General features: G+C 40.0%; 2 protein-coding genes across 6 annotated transcripts; one reads left to right on the forward strand and one right to left on the reverse strand.

The window, feature by feature from the left end:
- The first annotated feature begins 344 nt into the window (after nucleotides 1-344).
- lim2.2 (lens intrinsic membrane protein 2.2) lies at nucleotides 345-3,363 on the forward strand. Of its 2 annotated transcripts, none has more exons than XM_088425909.1 (5): nucleotides 345-429; nucleotides 1,257-1,469; nucleotides 2,619-2,759; nucleotides 2,831-2,965; nucleotides 3,241-3,363. In XM_088425909.1, exons 1-5 carry the CDS (start codon nucleotides 345-347, stop codon nucleotides 3,309-3,311), a joined length of 645 nt encoding a protein of 214 aa, XP_088282035.1. In that variant the 3' UTR covers nucleotides 3,312-3,363. The 2 variants fall into 2 exon arrangements, with proteins under 2 accessions (XP_088282035.1, XP_088282036.1); XM_088425910.1 differs by having other exon boundaries at nucleotides 356-429; nucleotides 1,265-1,469.
- A 730-nt stretch (nucleotides 3,364-4,093) lies between these two features.
- On the reverse strand, nucleotides 4,094-16,097 carry LOC148417072 (GRAM domain-containing protein 2B). 4 transcript variants are annotated; one of them, XM_088426551.1, is made up of 13 exons: nucleotides 15,893-16,097; nucleotides 10,655-10,828; nucleotides 10,109-10,172; nucleotides 9,065-9,137; nucleotides 8,875-8,978; nucleotides 8,454-8,552; nucleotides 8,279-8,350; nucleotides 8,118-8,186; nucleotides 7,857-7,953; nucleotides 7,129-7,224; nucleotides 6,766-6,871; nucleotides 6,415-6,522; nucleotides 4,094-5,884 (listed from the first exon to the last, which is right to left on the reverse strand). In XM_088426551.1, exons 1-13 carry the CDS (start codon nucleotides 15,982-15,984, stop codon nucleotides 5,866-5,868), a joined length of 1,173 nt encoding a protein of 390 aa, XP_088282677.1. In that variant the 5' UTR covers nucleotides 15,985-16,097; the 3' UTR covers nucleotides 4,094-5,865. The 4 variants fall into 4 exon arrangements, with proteins under 4 accessions (XP_088282677.1, XP_088282676.1, XP_088282679.1 ...); XM_088426550.1 differs by having other exon boundaries at nucleotides 10,655-10,831; XM_088426553.1 differs by lacking the exon at nucleotides 15,893-16,097 and adding an exon at nucleotides 11,409-11,665.
- Between the last annotated feature and the right edge of the window lie 743 nt (nucleotides 16,098-16,840).

Raw genomic sequence — 16,840 nt, forward strand, 5'->3', positions numbered from 1 at the left:
GTTGTAAAAAGCCTCACTACGCTAGAGGTTCAAATTTACAAGTGCTAGTACGCCGTACTGCTACGTACCGACCCACTTAAAGCATTGTCTGTGAGTAGAGGTAAACTTTAATAACTGGAATGACCTACATTTGAACTTTAATTGACTGGCTTCCATTGAATTCTTTACACCACGTTTAAGGCTAATTCAGCAAAGAATGTACAATGGAATTGGTGTATTTTGTGAATCACATACTCAATATTTATGATGACAACATTCAACATTTGCTACCAACCGGAGTAAAATAGAGACTGTCATCACTTACATGCTGCGCTGGATCATTCGCTCCTTTTGTGAGGGGGACAATGCCAGCCAACGTTTGGGGGCTTAAAAAGCATACGCACTCTGGTAACCCAGCCAGCCTGGAGGGACCACCCAACCAAGCAAAAGGTATCAGAAAATCCTGGACTTTTTAGCATATCGCTATGCTTTGGATATTTTCTTTGATGTTCTAAAAGTCAAAGGTGAAACTGCAAGGGACATCTGGATATCTGCTTCACATGTTTGCTTTTTCAAATAGGTTTTAATTGGGCTTGAAAGGAGCAGCTAATTTGTAAGGTAGTGGAAAAATGTGTTGTATATTTTAGAGTATAACGTCTTACTACATTTTACAGTTCTTACATGAAGTGTCAATAAGGTTGAAATTCTCAGATTGTGTTTGGTTTATCCATTATGATGACTGCTGACACTTCACTTGTTCATTGGCAGAGTTTGTGTTGCACAAAGGGGAATAAGTGAACAATGCTAGGAGCTGCCTAGCATGCACTCTCATTGTTTGGCAGCTGCTAGGTCAAGTGTTTTACCAGCCTCAAACCATTTCACTAAAAGAATTATATTTTCGGTTGAAAACGTTTGCTTTAGTTGTTTGGACAGTTTATGCTGGTTGTTAGCTGTGAATTCACAATAGTTTTTTTTTTTTTTTTCCTGCACAAACTGAGATCAAATCATACAGAGAGATGTGTCTAGCATTTTATAGCTGAGATAGATTTGTGCACTGGTCAGTAAGTTTAAAATGAAGCTGATATTGTTTAAAATTTGACACTATTGCTGTTTAGATATACAGAAATTACACATGAACTCGAAACTGCATCGAAATAATATATATTGTTTTGAGACCACAGTTTCTCTTTTTTTTTCTTCCCAATCATTTCAGTCATCCCACAAAAAAAAAGTAGTTCCTTTAATTTGTTTGTCCATCTCGTTCTCTGCGTTTCGAGTTTACCAGGAGAGAAGTTCTGCCGACTTCTCCAGCATGCTGTACACTCTGGCCGGAGGCGGCACGTTGTGCGGCGTGGCTGCACTGGTGCTCCTAATCGTCTCCACGGCGACCGACTTCTGGATGCAGTATCGTTACTCGGGTAGCTCAGCCAATCAGGGCCTTTGGAGGTTTTGCATCAACCACAAATGTCATGCTCACACCATCACTGTAGGTAAGGCATAGAAAACTTGAGGCAAGTAGGCAAGTTTTTGAAGATTTCAAAGTACCATTGAGAGTATTTTGTGATTTGAGATTTAATGTGCTGTGAACTCTACTCACTTCCTGACAAGACCTTTTTTTTTCCAAGCCAAAACAAATTGTAGTCATCAATCCATTGGTCTGCCGTTTTATTCTACCCATGCCTGCGTTGTCATTTCGTCACCACGAGGTGGACATTTTCCAAATATTTTGCTTGTCCGTCGTTCGTGTCCGTCGGCAAAACGTCGGCAACCGTCATTGTTGTGTCCGTCGGCAACACTCTTGACTAATGCTTACCTGATATAAGCCAATTGAGCACTGTAGTGATAACTATGACCGTTGGATGGCAGTGTTTCCACATTTAAAGCACATGTTAACTACAAGCAATTTGCATTAAGGAATGGGCATCAATCTTTTCATATGATAGCACCCAGATTTACATCGACACAGCACACAATTATTCTGTCGGCCTTGAAAGATGAGCGAAAGTATTAAATGCTGTATACTGACCCTCGAGAAGTTTCCTTTTCCAATAACGCTTGGCACTAAAAACGATTGCATATGATTTTTTTTTTTTTTTTTTAAATGGTTGGCATGTTGAGGTTGATAGAAACATGACGTGATGGCAATAAAAACGAAGTCTGGTGGACTCTAGCTAGTCACGCCGCTAACACAGTTATGAAGACCATCTTCAAAATAAAAGCCTTCCACAGCTATTGCATTGTCATTGCCGTGTATTATTTGGAGTGTTTATGTTGAAGTTGGCTTTCGCAACACACAGCTGTGTGTGATATATTGCAGCTTTCATGGTATGTCATTCTAGTCTCATCCGTAGTCCCAAAAAAGAAATGGAAGCTTGGCAGTGCTCTGTTTTCTCAACCTGCTGAATTATTTCACCGAGCGAACACTCTCTCCTGCTGTGTGGCGATGTGAAATTCAGACAGACGCTTGCTGACAGCAGTTTTAGTTTTTTCTTTCGATCCCCCCCCCAAAAAAAAACAAAAACAAAAACATGTTTTTTCTTCCCTGTTTTTGACCAAAAATTTCAGTGAATCTTTTTTGGAAGTAAAGTGTGGTTTGTGTATGTGTGTAAACACTAACCAAGTGATCATGTGACCCACAGCTTTCTGGGATGCGACTCGGGCCTTCATGCTACTGGCTGTGCTCAGCTGTTTTGCTGGCGTGGTGCTCGGCCTGAGTGCTTTCACCAATGGTACCAAGAACAAGCGGGTCCGCATGGGGGGCATCGCTCTAGTCCTCTCAGGTGACATACAAAATATCCTTTATCGTGAACCTTTCTGCACATGTAATTGAGTTTTTATATTGGTGCTTCAGGTTTTCTTGCGCTCTTGGCTCTCTCTATCTACACGGGAGTGACAGTCACTTTCTTTGGGAAACGCTTCTTGGACTGGAGATTCTCATGGTCCTACATCATCGGTTGGGTGGCAATCATCCTGGCTTTTGCAGCAGGTATTTCTGATAGTTCTCGTCACTTACAGTAATTGCGGTCAAGGCATTCGGCCATTACTGTTAGCTCGCTCAAAGCTTGGTTGGTACACTCACCGCATATGCACAAGTTTTTGTTTATAAACTAGACAGCCTTTCATGGAATTTTATGTACTCTGTGAAAAGTTGCTATGTTATAAAATACAATCTAATTCCCAACAATATATATTATATAAACAGCCATTAGTCATGATGTTATTGTATTTTCACGCGTAATAATACTTTCTTTTCCACCTTAGGGGTGTTTCAGCTCTGTGCTTACCAGCGAACTACTGCAGAACCTTCTCCTTCAAATGTCACTGACAGTTGAACCAGGCATAGAGATGCTTGTCTATAGTTAGAATAAAGTCAAATCATACCCATCTTGGTGTCTTCTCTGATCTCTACAAACAAAAATACTATGGGCTACATGCAAGAGGGACAGTCTTAATCACTGTCAAAAAAAGCAATCCTGGATAAGCAGAAGAAAATAGATAAATGGTAATGACAGTGAGGCAGAACGATGTAATCATTTTGCACGGACAAATCGCATTTATTCACTTGGTATAGGCCAGCTACAGTATCAACTAAAACTCGTGGCACAACATGTGCCATTTGAATGAAGCAAACTTATTAGTGCACAAAAAGAGAGAGAGGGGAAAAAAAAGGAAAAGAAAAATAAAGACAGGCACCTTTGTTTATCTTTCAATATATCATTCAGGTAAGTTTTTTTTTCCTGGAAAAACAACAACAACAAAAAAAAACTTTACCGTGGTCATTTTTCCTTTTGTAATTATCTGATTACACATTGTTTTTTCTCCTCAAAAGTCTTGCTATGCACTATGTTTTCTTTTTAAAGTCTACATTGTTTCCATTAAAAAAAAAAAAAAAAAAAAAAAAAAAGTTTCAGGAAAAAAAACAGTAACTGTTTTTAAAAGAATGCTTTACTTTAAATTAAACGACCATTTGGGCAATTTTAATTCCACACCGATTATGCCGATGAATCCTTAAAATAACTATTGTAAAAAAAAAAAAAAAGTGTACAGTAAAGCATTTTGACTGTGTACAGTAGTGTAATTTCATTTCAAAAGAAAAAAACAACAGAGACTGTAATTCTTCGCAATATTTGATTTATTTTCAACAATAGCAAAGTCATCTCACAGAGACTACTTTGAATTACACAGAATGCAAATAAATATATATATATATATAGGGCCATGGTATAATTAAGGACTTTTAACAATTGTTACAAAATTTACACTTTGAATAGTGCAAAACTACACAAACGCTACCCTCTAGGATTTTTGCATCAGGTACGCTTGAGGGCAGTGGCTGTGTGCGTGTGCTACCCCCTAGTGGGAGACTGACAGTACTGCGAGTCCGATGCAGCAAACTCCTTGTTGGAAAAGGAGAGCTTCCACAGTGTGTGCGCGCGCACCATCAGGCAGGTGGGAGAAGCTCTTACTGAGGAATAATCAAGTCAAGCAATAAAGACAAGTCAAATTAAGTCAAGCGGTGATCTCTCTCTCTCTCTCAAAGGGACCATAGAGAAGCACCCAAGCCAGGACAAGCATTAGACTTTGAAATGACAAAGGAATATCTACCTGGTGGGTCGTGACCACCGGCCCTGAGTGAATACACTTTGAAAGAAGGAAAACAAAGGTCTTAGCACCGTCCGACAAAGACCCGAAACGACAACTTTTTTGCCATTTCTACTCAATCCAAACACGCTGTGTTGGATTGTGACAGGCACAACACATTTGGTAAAGTGCACTCACTCCATTCACTCACATCTTAGTTTTTTTTTCTTTTTTTTTTTCCTTCCTTCAACACATTTTCTTCTGCACAAAAGTGTGATTTAAAAAAAACAGCACACAGAAATAAAACACATTTTTTTTTGCCATGCATAATACTAAACTGATAGTTTGAAATTTGTGGAGCTATCTCGTGTAGTTGAAACTTGGACCTTTATCAAAAAGTGTGGTTTTGAATTGTCCTGCATTGAAACGAGGGACAAATTGTAGTCAGACACGTGTCCTTAATGCAGACACACATGAAAATGAGCAATACATCATTGGTGCGACTTTTAAAAAAAGAAACCTGAACTTGACTAGAAATGTGAAAAGGCTACTTTGTCCAAAAAACTCTCCTGGCAACACATGAAGACATGTTGTCCAACTTTGCCGTCAACCACAAATGCATTGATTATGTAGGTCAACCTCTGAGCACTGATCATTAAACTTGTTAAATCACTTCAAAGAAGAGCAAGGGATAGAGACAGAGCAAGAGAGGAGAAGATTGTGGGTTGATGATCATCATCGATTAAGCCCACGGCAGGTTAGGAAAAGAAGACATTCAAAAAGAGAGGTACCCAAGTTTCCAAGAAGGTGGACATGTACTGCTGCAAAGATGGAAGGAAGGGTGAAGGGCGTACGTCATGCAGAAAGACGTGCACATCTTTGGCTAATGGCAGCGCGACGTCTGCGGTGCTGAGGCGTGCTGGTGAGCACAACAGCTGGCTAATGCTAATAAGTGTAGCCCTGTTCAGACAGCATGCTGAAGGAGAAGGGAGATGACGTGGAACAGTGGGTCGCGCGTACTCCAAGCTAGGCTTTGGTCCACACGGCATGACTCGCTGCAACCAGGCAGGATGTACATGCGCTTTGGCTTGGCTATGTGTGACTAAGTGGTGGCATCTTTTTTTTTTCTTCCCCCGTTTAACTACTGCAAGCTTAGCCCTTCCAAATTAAAAAGCCGTCTTGGAAGTTGCACCGATTGGCCACTTTTCTTTTGACGCGTCTTGGGCGCCGGGTCGGCGCGTGTGAAATGTCTTCTGTCGGAAGTCACGAGTCAGCCCTTCTTCGCTCTCCATTTGTGGCTGAGTGTTATGTGTCTTGGCGGTACCTGATGAAGAGGAAATGGCGTGAGTGAGGTACAGTGGAAAATGTACGCAACCAAGCATGCAGGAATTTCACCACATTGTTACATTATTATTGCATTAACATCTGACTCATTTTTACATGACACTGTACATGTTAAGTAAAATGCATGGAGGTGACTTGCCAGAGGCACTAAACCTTCCAATTTATTTCCTCATACATGAGTCAAAATGTAAGGTTTAGAACACTCCCCTCAGTTTACTGGTAATTTCCAAATGGGTACTTTAAAAAGGACTTGAATGAATGAATAAAAGAAGGTCAAAAAGGCTTCCAAGAAAGGCCTGCAATTGTGACGTATTTGTCATTTTAGCTTAGCTAAAAAATCTCAGAGCATTTGCAATTTCTGAGAAATGCTTTTGGTCTCCTCTGAGACTTTTTTTTTTTTCGCTAACGTGCAGTTTGCTTAACAGTGACTTAACGCATTAGAGTGCGGCTGAAGGCCAATGTGTGTTGCACACTTCATTTGCTTTGTGGTCGGCTGCGACAGCAACTTACCCGCTGTGTAGGCTGAACTCAGGCAAAGCACCAAGAGACGTCAGTTGTTCCTCCAGGGCCACGATACGTAAGCCAATGTAGCCGGAGGAAAGCAGCAGAACCACCACCCTGACGAAAAGAGGCACGTTAAAACAAACAGTCACACCCAACTACTGTATGCGGGCATAATAATTCCTTAGAAGTGCTGTGTGGAAAACAGAACTTTTGATCAACTGCTCGCCATGACAAATGATACAAGCACTTGACTTTGAACTAACAGTTCCTATAATGGAAGCCTTTAGGGGGTGATGTAGCTTCATCTTATCACAGGAAGCCCATGTATCTGTAGGGAGTAGAGACAAAGCGACTTACAGAATCAAGTAGATGAAGAGCAGCGTGTTGAGGGTGCTGGCCTCTCTCTGAACCAGCAGAGACTTGGCCTTCTCCGTCACATTCCAAAGCCACCAGCCACCTGGAGCTGAGGGGAGGAAGCAAACATGCAAGGACGGGCATTAATGTCAATGTCGCGTTGGCAGGCCGCACCTAATTTTGGCTCACATGCATCATTTATTCGACAGCATTCAAACACATACATAAAGCTACGACTGTGCATTTAGCAAATATTAGAAAAAATATATTAAGAAATAACATCTGCACGAATGGAACAAACATACTGTACAATTTGATCCTCTCAAGTAAGGGACTGGCAGTTAACCAGGCATATGTTTTTGATACCTGAAACAGGCAGGTCATCCTCTGAAGATGAGCTGTCACTCTGCTGTGCAAGCAGGCTCTTGAAAGTAGATCCTTTTCCATTAGGTAGTGCTGTCTCTGCAGACAAAGAGATCAATGATTATATTGACATGCTCAAGTTAGGCAGGATATGGATTGCTGGCTTTCCCTCTTCTCATCAATGTCAAGGCCAGCATTCCTTTAAGCAAATTTCTTAAAAAATACATAAAAAAAAAAAACCACAGAATGAGTACTTCTAAGGCTTTTCAAAATGGCCAATGATAAATCAAAAATAACAATTTAAATGACCCAAAAATGCTTGCCAACAGTAATCCATTTTCTCTATTTCAATCTTATTTGGGAAAATGTCAGTGTTTGAAAGCAGACTAGTTTCGACGTTTAGAATTTTTGCCTACCCTGGAAAATTTGTAGATATTTTTAACTGAATCTTGACAGGCAAACTGAGAAGGGGTTCCCAGAGTACAAGCCAATATGAAAGAAGTCAGGACAATGTGGAAAAATTTTGAGGAAGCCGATTCACTCTAATTTGAAAACTGTCAAATATTCAAAATTTTAATACAGAAGCATTCCCCAAAAATACCACTTCCCTTCCCCACACAAAAAATGCTCAATTTGTCCAGAATGCTTCATTTGATTTTTACAAAGATTTCTGTGTCATATTCCTGGTTCCATAAACTACATCAAAATAACACATTTGGTTGAACTCTCACCTTTGTGTGTGCTGTGTTGAGGTTGGTCCTGTACTGACTGAAACTCAGATCCGTCGAAATGGTCAAGGCTGATATCCAGACTGGACTGGCTCGAGTTCTGTCATGAAGGGACACAAAGATAATGAGTTGATTGAGCGGGACATAGTTGCTAACATGCAAACTATGAGTTTAATGAAGAAAAAGGAGACATGAAGTGATTGAATTAACTTTTTTTTAGGTGTTCACAACGTACCAAGCAGCAGGCGTAGAAAGTAAACTTACCACAAATTTGTTCTTGTCAAAGCTCTGCTCAGCAGAAGAGATGACTGGACTACTGTTGGTGCTGTGGTCCTGTACAAAAACAACAAAAATATTCACACTACTTGTAGCTACAGTTTGAGAAACTTGCAACTAAGAGTATTAGGGCATCCTGGAGCACTCACCTCAAGCTGAGGACAGACCGAGTGCAGCAGCTGATAACAAGCTTCTCGGTTTCGCAGCGAGACAAACAGGAACTGAACATCAGGAGGGAACAGAACAAGGCAGACAGAACATGAGCCACTTGTCCGGCAGACAAACATGATTACGAGCGCTGGCGGCCGGGAGAAGAAAACTAACCTTTTCTCCCCCTGTGGTTCGGATTGACAAGGCGTTTGGTACCAGCAAAGCAGTGTTCTGCTTTTTGACAATGTGGATACCGGATACGGGGATCACTACCTGGAACGGCATCAACGGAAAACAAAATTCAAGAGTTTTATTGTCAAATGCATAGTAATATCACACAATGAAATTCTACAATTACATACCATAATTACATACCATAATCGAGCTAATAATAAAATGGGCGATAAAACAAAAAACAAACAAACAAACACAGTAATGGCGCAATAAGGGCAGTAATAATGAAGCACTGATAAAGGAATAGACTTGCAATTAGACTAAACAATTAGATTTTGTTAAAATTGGCAAAGAAATATGAACTTATTGTGGGATGCAATTTGGAAAGTCAATACTGTAGTTAGAAATGCTGCCAGCCTACCTTTGTTTCCTTGAGCAGAACGGATGAATGGAAACAGGCATGGCTTTTAGTGATGTACAGTCGACCGTGGTAGGGCACTTCCTTTTGCAGGGCACAGATGTATGCTGGGAAAGAAAAAGAAAATCAAGTTTGTTCAACTTGAGTGAAGTCACTCAAAATGTCATCATTTATTGTATTCATGTTTACCTACCATGTATCAAGTCCTCACTTTCTGGAATGTCTGGAAACAACTTGTGGAATGTTGGGTTGTGCTTTATGAAGCTCTACAAGATAGAAGAAGACGGGGGTCCACACATTGTTCTACTAAGACTTGGCAATTAATTGAAAAATATTTAAGGTTTAAAACATTGTATCCAATATTTAAAACATTTTTGAACAATTAAAGTGCTGAACTCTTTGGCATGTGCACAAGATGTTGTGAAAGTACCCTGAATGCAAAGGGTAAACACACAACAAAAAACAATTAAACCGCATATTTAAACACAAACTTTGCTTCGTTTAAAAACCATTGCCAGTCCTAATGCTAGTCAGTGTACATGATCATCGCCATACTAATAGGAAACAAGCATGGGCTTCCGGGAGTGGTATTCCTGCAAATTAAAAAAAAAAAAAAAAATATATATATCCATACATAAATACTGGAGTAATAGAACACTACAATACTCTCAGGCGCATACTCTTTCCAATCAGTGAAAATCAAATTAAAAGCTCAAGCGAATCTTTTTCTTTTGCTCTTCTCATTGTACCAACTCATGCATGTATGGCAACACACTGCCCCTAACAGGCCAATCCGTACACAGCAGGAAGAGATGGCATTTATTCATTCATATTTTTTTTTTTTTTTTTTTTAAATGGTGCTATGTTAGTCCATTTTTAATTTACTTCAAGACTCATTTATTTTGTGGTTGTTTTTCCACGGTATATTTAAAGTTGCGTTGGGTCTAAAAATCCCAACAGACAAAAGAATGTCCACTTCTCACTATAAGTTTGAGGAGCTCTCCAGACTACATGACAAATACAGTACAAATACCAGTGCAGCAGTTAGTGTATAGCGAGTTAAACAGGAAAGAAAGAAATGTTTTCCAGTTTAATTAAAGTGATCACAGGGTTGTAAGGCTCATCTTGCTGGTTTTGGGCTGCATTCCGAATGTGACTGTTGTGTTTGCACATGCCTCCAAGGAGAGGCACAACTTCTCGGAACATTCTAAGCGCGCACTTCAAAAGGTGAACCTACACTTTGTGTGCTGTTGCTCTGAGTCCTTTCCAAGCTTCTGCAGTCAGCATCAACAGTCTGCGACCTGTATATACAGAACATAGTTTTGTTTAAATCATAATTTTGACCAGTTTGCAACATAATACAGCAGCAAATTTAGATCTTTGGTGAAGACATATGGCATACGTGAGAGTATATGTTAATATTGGCCGCGTGGAATTCCCAAACTCTCATGAAGCAGTCAAGATGTGGTCATTGCTGTTAAAGATGGACTGGTTTAAACCGATGCTATTTGACATTCATGAAGTGCCCAAAGTGATCACATGATTTTGTCGATGACCTCACTGTGCACCCTAGATATCATGAGGCCATCACACATGACATTCATATCACGCAAGCCTGAGCAGAGCAATTATGTGTCATGACTTCGCCCAACAGCTTCAGGTCTTGTGATGCATGTTCAAGTTATTGTGACGCTACATCAAGCCAAGCGCGTTACAGTCTACGTATGATTTAACACATCGTGTATGCTGTCGTTTCCGCAGAGATTCGTTCAGCGACTCTTACCTGATGGCTAACTGTCTGGTGAGGGTTTTGTGTTGCTCCTGGATCTCCAATTGAGCGGCTTCCAGACTCAGTGTCTTTCTGGCCTCTACTTTTTTGATGCTGTCTTTGCTTAAAGTGCTCCTGCTTTTCTTCAATTTGGCTGGCACTCCGCCACCACCGCTCTCGACCGGGTAGCTGCTGGACATAGAAGAAAAAGGAGAATTTTATGGAGTTTTCGTCAAATGAGAATCCATTTGATTTCCTCTTACACACGTTTCATTATTATTGAGCAAATAAAGGCATCCTGTAACAGCAAACACGAGGATCTAAAGTCGCAACAATTATTTCGTAACCATTGTTACTTTCACCTTATGAGAGATCGCTCTGTTACAACATCAAGCTACAGTTTACTGACAAAGGTGGAGTGTATTTTTTTTTTTTTTTTTACAATATTTCAGCTACGGAAACAGGCTGCGTAAATGTAGATTATGACTGCACATTTGTTCACAGCAAGGACGTGGAAAGGGAGTACATGTGAGAACTCATCTTGAAGTCATAAAATGATAGACAAACCGAGGCTCCTGAAAACATGCGATTAACTGCAAATTCCCTTAAAAACAAAGCAAAAACTGTAATAGTCAATCTGACTGAAGAATTGAATAAAGCAATGTTGTCAAGAGTGACACGTTGAAGACTGTTTTACAGCTAAAAGAAGGTGCTGGTCACAAATTAAGATGGTACACAATCTACATGGGACAAATATAATCCACCTTACCTGGAAAACTTGAACTTCTTCGATGACCGTAAACTCATATACCTACTGACAGTAGGCATTTCTTTTCCTTAAATACAAAAAAGAAAAAGAAAAACCCTAATCTATATTAAAGTACCCCTGTCTTCATGCTGTTTCTAAAAAGAAGAAAAACTAGATTTGCAGTCCGTTTAATGATAATCTACCGAGGAAAAAAATTGCAGTCTTCATGGTGCTATGTTTTTGTATGAGTGCACTGAAAGAGGAAGCCACTACCGTATGTGCTTGCGGTGGTGTGACACTCCGTAAGCGGGTGACGTCAAAGCAAACCACTCCCCCTGAAGCCAAATGGGCATGAAAGAAAGCAGCAGAGCACACATACCACAGCACAAACACAAAGTGCACTTATATACAGATGCAAACAGAGGCGGTGCTGTGCTCACAGAAAAGTGCCTGCAAATCTTCCACTGACATGCTTTCTAATAGCAACATATTTCTTCTTGTGATCAAGCAAAAGCATAGCAGATGCAAAAGTATGCTGCTCAAACTGGCCAGTCAGGCCTTACCTAGGTGTGGTGATCCACGATCATATTACCAAAACATTTCTTGGCAGGCGTTTGGGTAATCCTAAACACTGTGCCACCAACATTTAATTACGACGCAGCTAAAAACGAAACTTTTTCACTGCAGGGGGACCCAAATTGGTTTCTTGTTCTGCATCACCTCAGACAACTGGAGCAAAGTTCACGCAGGAAAAAGGGAATAGGTGCATTGCTGGAGGCAGAGCATGTCATTATGCCCGACTGGATTAAGTGCGCAAGTAAAAGCAGGGAGTGGTGAGCTCATTCTAGATCCAGCTTGTCGGCACGGCTCATACAGATGTTTTAGCAGCTAAGAGACCTTCCATTTATCTTTTCCTTTTTTGAAACCACCTGGTCCACAGACAAACATCCTGCAAACATTCAAGGAGGCCGTTAACTGGAACCACCTAAGGGGAGTGTTTCTTGTAACGCCCGGGACACCATTATACACACTGCCTCCTCCTTACTTCATTATCATCCCGCCCTGACTCAGAATTAAATGAAAACAATTACGAAGCTTTTGGTTTTAAGTTTACAGGTTTTTCTAGGTTGTCTCAAAACTGAAATGGGCGGTTACGTTTCTTAGTTTACTGCACAGATGATAAAAACGCCACAGAAGAGCACATTTACACAATCCTAAACTTATTAAAAGTGTTTTTGACAGGCAACAACAGCATTGTAAGTTTTTTCCGCTTAGAACAGTTAACATTTACACATTCAATCATTTACCCAGATAAAGCACAGTACCTTACAATACGACATGTTGAGTCAGCTTTGTTTAAAGTCTGGTAAAAATACATTACATATATGACACTTGGTCAAACCAAAGCTGTGTGTGCGCATGTGAGGTGAATCACGTTTTATACTTTACAATTGATCTGTTGAGTGAATCGAAATACTGCTCAACATAAAAGAGACATCTTATTGAAGCTCTAACGACCGCATCGTACAGTAGCAGTCTGTTCAAAATCATTCAAGACAAGTCCCAAGCCATGGTTTCAAAAACATTACCAACCACCAAATCTACATTCACATAAATATAAATCAGTGACTAGAGATAGTGATTCGGAGATTTTCTCGTCTTACCTTCCCAGAACTTCCGCAAAACAGTTCTCAGGAACAGATCTCTGATGGTTTATTACTTCCCCTCTATCCATACCAACGCCGTCTCTAATCTGTTAACCTACGTCCAAAAGGGAGACCTTTTGCACTTAGACACATTGATTGACTAATGCGATGGGAGTAAAGGTCTTTTTTATAGCAACACTTGAAAACATCAGAGAACTAATGCAAGCAAAGAGGCTGAAATGCAAAGTAGCGAGTGAACAAGTCTGAGACTGATTAATACAAAAAAAGATGGTTGGGGTCCAGGCTTGAATTCCTGCTTGCTCTAGTCTAAAAGAAACTGTAACACAACAATAATTTCCCTAATTTGCTAATATGACCAAACCTGCAGGGTCAAAACACTTAACAACAGACCATTAACAGTACTTTCTATGTGGCCCCACCCCTTTTTGTGAGACTGCCATCTTCTGGAAAGAAAATTCCAAGTTCAAAAAAGGTGCCACTACCGCAGACTCCAAAACCTGAATGAAATCAGCCATGTTTGATGTCTGCTATACAATTTAAAGTTAATGCATATGCTGCCGCTCTCATAGCCAACATTTTAAAACACTTCTTTTCCAAACGGTTGTGTTCTGTTAAAATCCAACTTTTGCTGAATGTTAAAATGTGGTATTTGAGGTATACTCTGACAGAAAAATGACAGAGCTTCTCTAGGTTGTCAACACCCAAATAAACTGGATGAGAGTAAAGTAGAGCAATGACCATAAAATACCCACTTTTGGTTTTAACTCTATGATTACTCAGCTTCCATTTATAACAAATAAGTGGCTATGGAGAGCTAAGAAAATTAAAGACAACTAACATACAGTATGATTCTGGGTTTTAGTGACGGGATTAATGTTGAATTTACAGGCACCCAGCATTGACACTGCTCACAAGTTGGTCATCTGCACATGCACATTATTGCAAATGTTGCATCAGTGTGAAGAAAATAAAAAACATATTTGGCATTAAATCAAAATTGGGCACTTGGACTTGCATTGGAGCCAGCCTAAATCTTTGAGCTTCAACTGAGTAGACAGGAAGTGCAGGGAAGTGAGTTACTTGTTAGAGTAAAATAAAATGCAGTTAATGGCAGTTTGCCAGGCCACAGTCTGTACAATGCAGTGTGTGTGCTGGTGTGTGAGTGTGTGTTGAAAAAAAATGTGTGTGTGGCCATGCATTACTCAGAGTGTGTTTGTGAGAAAGTCATGTGGCTCTGCACACACAGCGCCTCACATCATTGCCACTATGTAGACTGGCAATGCGGACAGAGGTGATCATTCTTCAAAAAAAATTCCCAGTGAGCGCACACGTGAGTGAAAAGAAGGTGGGGGGATAATCACTGAATCTTTAACATCCATCTATAGTAGTGGTCTACTTTTCTTATAAAAAATTGTTTCCTGTTGGAGGCTAGAAGCACAAATACTTTAAGTGTCTACAAGTGGATGTTTTTGAAAAAGAAACACATTTTGATGATAGTCAGTGTAATGTGCCAGTGTTTACAGTCAAGGAATCAGATCAGTCCCCCCCCCCCCCCCCCCCATCTTATTGTGTCACAATAAATGATGTGAAACACCACAAAATGAAGAGATAGCAACAACAAAAAAGCTTAATGTTTCAATTAATTAGCTCTTAATTTGAAAAGAAACATGAACTACTCCTGTCACAAAATTACATGACATTAAATTAGATTTCCTCTGCATTAGGAAAAAAAAATCATTATTTTACTATGTTCATATTGACCAAAGTCAATACAGGCTAATTTGTCTAAACTTTGCTGGAGCAAAGGAGTAGTCATGAGGAGCAACACATGACTTGAGCTATGACCAGCTGCTTTGTGGGCAAGCCTTCAACATTTCTGCTAACTTGACCTTCTTCACAACCCTGAACACATCCCACAATTGAAGTACAACAATGCTTGCAAAAATCAAGCACCATTGTATGATCATCATTTGGAAGCCACAATGACATCTGAATGGCTATTTTATTATGACAAGCTGCTCATTCTGTCATGCTGAATGCATAACAGCACGCACCACCTGTGACCAGACTCATGAGAGCTAAATATATCCATTTCCTAGATGTGTAACATATGACACAAGCAAATGCCTCCAAAGACAATAGTCTCTTATTTAAAGGTGTTTTTTCCTCCTTTTTACAGATACTTAGTGAAGAAGATAACAGTTCATGTGCATTTAATGAAGCAACATGTAAGTGTTTGACTGAATCAGGTGGTCTAGAATCAGAATCACCTTTATCGTCACTGTATTACTACAATTAAATTAGATGTGCTACTCCCTGGTGTCTACACATGTTTCAACCTTTCTGATGTGCATAGACCAAGGTGGCGAGATGGATGAAGTCATGATTGCTCAGCCTGAGGGATGACAGACAGACTTACTGGTGGTGGTCACTTACTGAAACACTACTATGACGTTGCAGTCCACATTAATTTGGTTTCATACATTTCCAAGGTTAATGTGGAAAAGAAGCGAAGTTAAGCACGCACATTTTGCAGAAGTTGCGTAGGTTAGACTAAAAATGACGATTATATGTGCATCTGGTCAATGCAGCATACAGACGATTCTCCATTTACAGGTCTCAGCATCTTCAGAGGTGGCTAACTCGTTAGCATAGCAGACACATTAGTATCTTGAACTCAGGCGCATTTAAAATCTATGACAATTCAAATGTGAAATTCTCAAGCTATACGGTGTCTGAAAGACTCTTACTATGACTCGAGAATTTTGCAGGCATCAATGAAATAATAATAAATGGTCATGGTTAGCATCTCCGGCAGCTGGCATTCATTCCGCTTACCTCTCTTTCATGAAGTGCTTGAGTCTGACAATGGCCTTCTCGTCGATCTTTCGGAGGAAGGTTTTCAACCGCTCTCTCTTGTTTTCAAGCATTCTTCTCTCAGTCAGCGGCGGTCAGTTCGTGTCGAAGCGAAGTGCCACGCCACACCAAGCCCGCAGTTCTTGTTTGGATTCCGCCTCGGCCCTCCTTGTGTCAACCACGGCTGATTAGGATAATGCCCTTAAATCGGACCAAGCCGTCGGACCAATGAACATAGAGAAAGGGTGCTTAAAAAGCGGTCATGTCAGACAAGCTATCCAATCAAAATTGGGCGGTTGGTCTAGAAACACCGCCCATTTTACCTTATATGGGGAATCAGCGACATCTGGAACGCGCTGTATTATTATGAGAGTCCAGCACTCTGGTAATCAATAATTTACTCAAGGCGTTAACTTTTCACGTGTATACAGAAACGCCAATTCAATTTTGTGCATGATAATCACGAGGGTAACATCAAGATTAATCGACATTCACGTGCGTGTGTAATAAACAACTAACGGACTACTTTGCAAATACATTATAATAATTCTACGTCAACTAACACTGCGGTAATTTTAATAAAGTGTTTGCAGTTCGGAGTCGTGCAGTGTTGAATTGCATAATATCAAAGTGTTAGCAATGCACTCTTGTTGCAATGTGCTGTAATAAAATTAGTGAAGTACACCCATTAAAACCACAATGCAAATCTAAACAATAAAAAAGACATGTAACATTCGGAATAAACCTGCTAATTTTGTTTTTGATTAAAAGTTTCCATTTGTGTATGGAACATGTGTTTATTGGATGAGCAGCATTGCTGAATATGTGTGATGAAATATTTACCAAATCTCTGCCAATGCCATCAACTTATTTTGCCATTTTTTCCTGTTTGCTGTACTGAAGGATTTTGTTAGAAAACAAACAATTTGG

Source organism: Hippichthys cyanospilos, chromosome 10 (genome assembly GCF_059441005.1).
Source record: "Hippichthys cyanospilos isolate Australia breed blue-spotted pipefish chromosome 10, RoL_Hcya_1.0, whole genome shotgun sequence".
Lineage (NCBI taxonomy): Eukaryota > Metazoa > Chordata > Actinopteri > Syngnathiformes > Syngnathidae > Hippichthys > Hippichthys cyanospilos.